Source organism: Chaetura pelagica, unplaced genomic scaffold, assembly GCF_000747805.2.
Source record: "Chaetura pelagica isolate M959 unplaced genomic scaffold, ChaPel_1.0 scaffold248, whole genome shotgun sequence".
Taxonomy (NCBI): Eukaryota; Metazoa; Chordata; class Aves; order Apodiformes; family Apodidae; genus Chaetura; species Chaetura pelagica.
The window spans coordinates 1,953,137-1,961,156 of record NW_009954309.1 but is presented as its reverse complement, the minus strand read 5'-3'; the positions used below and the strand labels follow the sequence as shown (position 1 = coordinate 1,961,156).

At 39.1% G+C, this 8,020-nt stretch overlaps 1 protein-coding gene across 1 annotated transcript in view; it reads left to right on the top strand.

The window, feature by feature from the left end:
* The first annotated feature begins 1,014 nt into the window (after positions 1-1,014).
* CACUL1 (CDK2-associated, cullin domain 1) overlaps positions 1,015-8,020 on the top strand; it is a 39,686-nt gene continuing 32,680 nt past the window's right edge. Inside the window, exons 1-2 of the mRNA XM_010003966.1 lie at positions 1,015-1,139; positions 5,682-5,784. Coding sequence (XP_010002268.1) covers positions 1,015-1,139; positions 5,682-5,784 — 228 coding nt within the window. The remainder of the gene's footprint in view (positions 1,140-5,681; positions 5,785-8,020) is intronic.

The window sequence follows — 8,020 nt, the reverse complement described above, 5'->3', positions numbered from 1 at the left end:
TATTCCACATTCTCCTTATACTCTGCTTTTTCTCATAACTGTTAACTATTTTGCCTGTATTTTGGTGGCATTGTTCTTCATAATGTTGCCTTTAATGACTTGCCAGCTCCTTTCCACCCCTTATGAAAATCACGTTTCAGAAATCTTGTTCCTCGAACCCAGCAGTCAATGTACATTTACATATGTATTTAAAATACAGGCCTATTAAAAACATCCCTTTTCAGTGCAGTGTCCAGACTAGGTTGTTTGGGGTGGGAAGTACATTTATGCTCTGTTCCACATAGCCTGTGTCTGTGAAGGCACAGTGAGTGGCTTGTGCCAGAGGGTGCCTTTGGGAAGTTCAGGAGGAAAATCAGGGAATAATGTGGAACAGTAATTTAAATGCCTCCTGTTCCTCCCCTGTGTTGATTTTTACCTGGGAAAAGAGTAGTATTGTGTCTGTTAGAAGGGGACCTGTAATTCAGATGCAGAAAAGTTGCCTGGAAGCCTAACTGCAGTTGAAGGCAGAGAGGACTGTATCAGCTTTTACGCGAAGGAAGATGCTGGTCCCCCACCTGAGAAGTGTAAAGTTAATACAACTGCTGGGAGTATTAAAAAAACTACCAGTCTTGGCCAAAGCTTGTTCTCCTGCATGGGAGAACCCATTGTTAATTGCTGATTCTGGGCTTGCACAAAGTTGCCTAAGTTATTGTTGCCTAAATTATTAATGGAAGCTAACTACTGAGCTACTAAATGATTGTTATTGTATTGTCATGCCAGAACTCTCAGGAGTTTGTTTTCCTCTGCTGCTTGGGCTACTGCTTTGGTAGGTTTTCTGAATTTATTTTCTGTAAACAAAAAGGTACAAATTCAAGCCTGGGCTTTGGTTTTTGATGAGGTTATCATAGGGGAAGTGAACTGTTCCCACTTGTTTTGGCCAGCTTCTTGGTGTGATCTGAAGTTGCAGAGCATTCACTTGCTCCTAATCTTTCAGCCAAAGTTACTAAATGTAGTTTTGTCTTTTTTCTTGTAGTAATGAATGTTATAACAATTGAAGACTATAAGAGCACATATTGGCCAAAGTTGGACAGTGCCATAGATCAGCTTTTAACTCAGAGTCCTGGTGACTACATCCCTATCTCCTATGAACAAATATACAGGTAAGGAAATATTTTAAGTGCTGTGTTACTTTTTCCCCCCCTTTTCTTTAGAGTTAAATGCTTGTTTTATCTTGCAGCCTATGCATGTGTCATATTTTGTATTTATGAGGAGGAAAGTGGGAAGGTTATGTTGTTTAAATTATTGGAAGGAGTGAATAATAGACACATCTTGACATCCCATGTTAAGAGGAATAAATTGTAAGGAATTAAAATGCATAAGTTCTGGTAACATTAACACTGAGGTAAGCTCCACCACAGTTGCTTAGTGTGCTGTATTAAGAAAAGTATTGAAGTCTTAACATCCCTTTCCTCAAAGGGGAAGAGGAGACTGGCATGATAGCTGTTTAATTTCATGTTTCAAAAGGTTTCTTGTTCATGTCTGGTAGAAACCAATTTGGTGCTGTAGAGGTGCAGAAGCGAATGGAAGCAACTGGTGCCAAGGTCCATCCATATAAACTGTCATTTGTGTGCTTTGCATCAGTGGATGTGGACTGACTTCCCCCTTGCCCAGCCATCCTACTGCATGTGCAGCTAGAGGTTGTATGAAGGACTGACACAAGGTTCAGTTCTTTATATCTCCATTCCTGTGTGGAGAACACTTGGTTTGTACCTGGCCTGGAGCTGCAGTTTACTTGGCTTTAAAAAGGATCTTGGCAGACAGCAGAACTGCCCTGCAGACTAAGCACTGCAGAGGGGGTGATAGGGGATTTGCTTCACAACCACACTGTTGCTTCAAACCAAAATGTTAAATCAGCCACCAAGAGGCTGACTAAAATGGAGATTTTTTTGTTCTGTAGGTGACAGGTATCCAGGGTGTTGGTAAACAGGATGGAAACTGGGCAGTTGCTGCTGCATTTACTGGCCAAGATGCCACTAAAACTAATGGCCCTTGCCAGCAACACAACTAGTAGCATTACTGTCTTCTTTTTCTTTACTACAGTGTTGCACTTTGAAATAACACTGGCAGCTCAGTCACTAATGGCTGTTGTTAGATGCTTTCAGCTCTCCTGTTTGCTTGTTCTTACCCACTTCATCTGTCTCTCCAGTTTGAAACTTTGGATTAGGGAACCAGATCAAGGTGCTTAGTCTTCCCTCTTAACTCTAGTTAAAAACTTAAATACATTGCCTTTTTTCTCTCCAAACTTTTGGAACTGCTATAGTCAGAACTTGAATGTCCCCATATGTATTAATAATGGATGGTAAATTTGTATTGAGAGACATTTTGCAGCTTTAGTGCAAGTTAATCCAAATTCTTTTTCCTAGCTTGAAACCCCCAAAGTGCAAACACTGTCAGTAAGTTAAGCCAACATCTCCCTATAGTCATCTCTGATAAAGATTAGGTGTGCAAAATTAATGCTTTAATACCTGGAGTAGAGATGTACCTAGTTAGGCTTTTCAGATAGTTGCAGTTTATCTTTGCCATTTTTTTTTACTGCTCGTAAGGTGTGTTTATTAAAGGAATAATGGGGTTTCAGTTTCTTATGGATAACCCTTGCACATCATGGTGACACTGGATGCAGTACTGTAATGTGCAGATGTCTGTTACATGTATTTTACCAAAACAGAAGATTGTTTGTAGCTTAGTGTTACTGATAAAGCCAGTGTGTCAGATTTTTAAGTTTACCTTTAAAAATTAGGTCTTTGGATGTAGTCACTGTGACACAGCCTCTTCCAACTAGGAGCTGGGGTTTTTTTGTTTGTTTTATTTTAGAGGGTGTCTCTTTTATAGATTTATAATCTAGGCAACATAGGTCGAGGATAGAAGCAAACCTGCTTTTTTTGGTTTAATTAAATGATGATGCATGATTCGAACATTACAGAAAGTCTGTAGCAGACTTGAGGTTTGGATCCTCCCTGCTCCCCTCAGCTAGTTCTTTAGTCTGAAAATTGGGTGTTTTTTGAAGTGGTTCAAGCAGCTACATATTTAGATATTTCTTTTACAGTGAAACTGAGCTGAAAATACAGTGGTCTTTTTGATGGTCTTTGTGCTGACTAAAGGAATCAAGGTTTCAATACAAATGCAAAGTAAAAATATATTATTAGAGAGATACCCAAACTTCTATGTTTGACATGACCAGTGCTAGGTTTCTACGCCACAGCAGTGAAAGCTGGGAGATAACTTCAGAAGTGGGTATGCAGACACTGGCTATGGGTGTACCCATAGGGTATCAAAGTGTGATTAGTGACTGTTTCCATCTGTGAGTCCAAAGCCTGCCTTATGCAGAGTCAGTTCCTAGTAAAAGGTTTAAATACCTTGAGAGAGAGATGTGAAGGTAACTTGGAGATGAGGAAAAATGTGAACAGCCAAGTTGTACTTCTGGCTACTGTTCCCAGGTAGAAAACAATTAGATTGCTGTTCTTGGAGACAGCTTACAGGTCTCAACTCTTCATCCTTCTCAGTAAATGAGGCTTGTCTTCTAACCTGCTTGGGTCATCCTTCTCCTAAGGTGGTTGGTTATGCTGAAGCACTAACAAGCTGCTGACTTATTTTGGGTTATAGCAGGGCAAGGATGTTGCACAGAATCAGCCTGCAATCAGGAACTGAAAAGAGGATCTGAAAAAGGGGAAGGAAGCTCTAAATAGAAGAGTTCAGATAAATTATAAACACACTCTGCACATACATGTGATTTTTGGTGTTTGGCTACAGAATATGATGTAGAAGCAGGACAGCAATATTGTATGTAACCCTAAGAAGAGATGTACTTTAAAATTCATTTTAGTCACATGGTTGCAAATGAAGTGGTCAGCCAGTGGAAGTGACTATACATTGGTTAGTTATGGAGCAAATAAACATATGGCCATTTGCTGTTGTTACCCAGCTGGCTGGTTTGGAAGAGATCACAAAAATCAGCCTGGCTTTTCTTATCAGAGTTTCTCTCTTTGATCCAAATTAAATTTGTATTTTTTGCTGTTACTGCAGCATGCAAAAATGTCTTTTGCACTTGGTAGTTCCAAAATAGGATCTGCTATTGGTAGACTTCATGTGAAGGAAACAGGACAACTTTGTTATTTAAATAACATCAAACTACAGATAATCAATTATTTTTAATATGTAATAGTAGAAGTGTGGTGTGTCTTTTAGTTTTTAAGAATGTTTTGCTCATGGTTTGCCCAATGAGCGGGCTTTGTATAGGGATGACTGAGGCTTCTGAAGATATCAAAAGGAATAAATACAAACTTCACAAAGTTGCTGATAATTCATTTGTAACACCTTCCTCCAGGAGACTCTGGGGTGGCAGTTACTGAATGAGAGCACCATCTTGGCCCCTGAAGGCTTAGAGTTGGTGCCTAACCTCCCACTTGCTTTTCAGAATCCCTGTAGCTCGTAGTCTACGGTCGTTTAATCTCATCTTTGCAGTTTGTTTGTCATGGTACCACCTTCTCAGCAGAGAATTGGAACATCATAGTTCCCCTACAGAGACACAGGGTTGCTGTACTATAACTTTAGGCTTTCAGTGTTTTTAAAAACCTGCCAAATTCTGAACCCTGATAGTTCTTTTGTGCATGTCCTAAGGAACAGTCTCTGGCCTAAATTGCTCCCTGTCACTGTGCTCTGTACAGAGGGAGAGGGGAGCAGAACTGAGATGTGGGGAGGAAATGTGGCTTGTCCAAGATACCAAGGGAAGCCTTCCTTGTGCTTCTTAATTTTTGGCAGCAAGCTTTCAAAATGCTGACTGCAAAGAATGAAATAACTCGGAGTAAAAGCTGCTCGGTACAGATAATGTTGGTGTTAGTCCTGATAGTGACAACTACCTTAATGTAACAACTTGTTGAAAGTAATACATACATACATACCTACCTACCTACATATATATATATGTTTTACAACTGTGGTAAATGTGTTTGCAATACATAGCCTTATTTTGCAGATATGTTGTATTGCATTATGACAGCAATAAAATGTTATTAAAAAAACAAAGGTGAGGCTGAAAACCAGTGTTAATTCAGCCAAGCCATGGACTGCAGAATTCATGTTATTTTCATCTCTCTCCATCTTTATTTATTATGAAAATGTAGAGGTTTCTTAGAATTTAAGTAAAAAAGGATGAAGTAACATGCTTGGGTCTGTAATTTTAGAACTTTTGCTGTTTCTTTTTAAAATGCCAGCACAGTTTTGGTGCAATTTCTATGACTGCTTGCTAGTGTTGCCCTTCTTTTAAAAAGGGTTTTGCCCTAGAATATGCATAGAAACATAAAACCTGCAGATTTTAATGGAGACTTTGTTCATGTAGGAGAGAAAAAAGCCAGAATTAGGATTTGACAGAATTAACCTGGCTATTCTGAAGTGCACTGTTAAGAGGACTCATAGGTTGAAGTGAGGCTGGGGAGGGGGAATGGGACAGACATACTGGGATCTCCAGGAAGCCTTAAGCATCTACTGGAGCTTATTCCAGGCTTAGGGCTGTATGTGAAAATTCAGCAATCATTCAGTTAACTCTGTTATCCTCTTGATTGAGTATTGAACTAAGTAATTTGAAGTCTGTTACCCTTCATTGCAAACTGTTGTAAGTTCATTGTTTGTTCCTATATTTGTTTCTGCAGTTGTGTGTATAAGTGTGTATGCCAGCAGCATTCGGAACAGATGTATAGTGACCTAATAAAAAAGATAACTAACCACTTAGAGAGAGTCTCAAAGGAGCTGCAGGTAAGAAGCTGCACAATCTAATTCTGTCTTTCCTGGGATCTGTGATTGTATCGGAGGAGCATGTAGATGGCCCATGGAGGGGATTGCCACTAAGACACATTTACACTAGCTTACTAAGTTGTGGAGTACTTCATTCACTGACTGGCTGTCAGACAGAATACCTGCTAGATTCAGTTGTGTGACACTGGTGAGCCTTAGAGATCTGAACCACATGGAGAGCAGTGGCTAAACTTGAATATGTAATACAGAATCAAAGAGTAGAGAACAGGAAATCTACAGTATCATCTAGGGTGTAAATGCTTCGGTCAGATGTCATCTGAGTACATGACATGGATGTCTGCCATTGCTGTGATAATCTACATTAACTCTTTGTAGTCCTTGTGTAACACAAGCAGCACAAAAGAGAAAATCTAAAGGAAAAAAATGAAATGAAATAAATACAAATTGTGAAGAATAAATTAGGAATTATTGCATGTGAAAGTTTTGTCCTACAGTTCAATCTGCATTTTTCTTGCCCATCTCTAGATGTCAGTGGCTTACAGCAGTGCCAATACAGTTTGTATATCCCTATCCTTCTCTGCATCTTGTTTGTGCATCCATGTTTGTTTTCATGTGTGTTGTTTGTTGAAAATTTCTTTTAGGCTAGAATATCAACATGTTCTTGAAATTGTCATTGCTGTAGCAGCAAGAATCTTATTTCCCTCCAGCTTTTTTTTGCTCTGTGACTTATTTTTGAGTTCTGTACTGACTTGTAGTGCATCAAGTAGAGGAACCCAAAACTACAGCAGCTCCTTCAGTGCTTCTAGCCTAGCAATTGATAACTAGATTTTGTCAGCCAAAAGCAGTTTTAATGCGTTTTAACTCTATTAGGTACTTCTTGCTAAGTGTGCATTCCCTTCCAAATACATAGTACTGTGATTACCCTGATGTCCTTCTTGTTTCATTCTTTTCCCCCTTGTTGCTTTCCTTGTAAAGAAAAATAATCACCTTGCGTTTAATGGGCATGGTCTTTGAGGCACTCTTAGACTATAAAATAACGAGGTTGTCTTGAGCTAAGTTCTTAGCTTCTTTTCTCTTTTACAATTTCCTTATTCCTTGTGTGGGATGACAGTCTCACTATTCTGTAAAAACTGGTTAGATGGACACAGCGTTTAAACTAAAGCCTTCCCTTGCTTCTGCTGAGCTGGTGCAGCCTGGGCATTTTATTTCTGCTTGTGAGAACGACAAATCATTGCAGCTGTACAGGTTTGGCCAGTTCTGGTACATCCCATGGCAGTGTACTTCATTACTTTGTTTTGAATTTGGGAATACCCCAAATTCTACCTACTCTGTGCTAGTCCTTGATCATTCCCTCCAAAGTTCCAAAACTGACTGAGGCAGCTACTTTTAAAGTTGACTTTAGCATATATGTGCATTAAATGCTTCTGCCTAAAACTGAGGCTGCCTTCTGGACATCAGCTGTTGAAAGAGTAATCGAGACAACTATTTAATGCAATCTTTGTCTTGCAAAAGTTTCCTTACGTAGGTCAGACACACATTGTGGCAGGTGGCAAGAGGGCTGTGATATAACATGATACCATCTTTGAGTGTATTATGTGAGTTTTGTTTGACACGAACCTGACTCTGGATTTGGATGGTATTTTTTGTATTTTTGAGCTGCTGGAAGTAAAACTCAAACTCTGTAAAGAAACTGTTATAACTGCGCTTGTGAAATTTACTCTTAAAAAATTACAGCAATATATCTTCTTATCCTGATGCTTTTTTGATCTTAATACTCTAATCTTACTGCTGACAGTCATTTGCTTTTATGTTGAAAATATACTGGATCTTTACCCCAGCAATAATAGATTACTTTGTAAATGTTGGTCACTTGGAAGGTTCTGGTTCACACAGGCTCACAGTAAAAAAACACCTATATATTTAAATCCTTTTAATGCACAATATGTGGTGTTTTGCTTTCTCTGACATAAACTCATTCCACCTGCCAACAATACTTAATCTAATTGTAGAGTTCTGTCTAATTGGCAAGGTGTAGCTTGATGCAAGAGAATTATTTTTCTTTTTATGTGCAGAGATGCAAATGTAGCCCAGTATAAGCCGGAATGTTGGTTTGTGTCAGAAAGCAGATGATGATGAAAACTGAAATGGGAGGTGAATGCAGCGTGTCTTAATCTGGACAAGCTGAGCAACTTCTTTGCCCAGGAGTGCAACAGTTTAATGCAGGTGGATTGCAGAG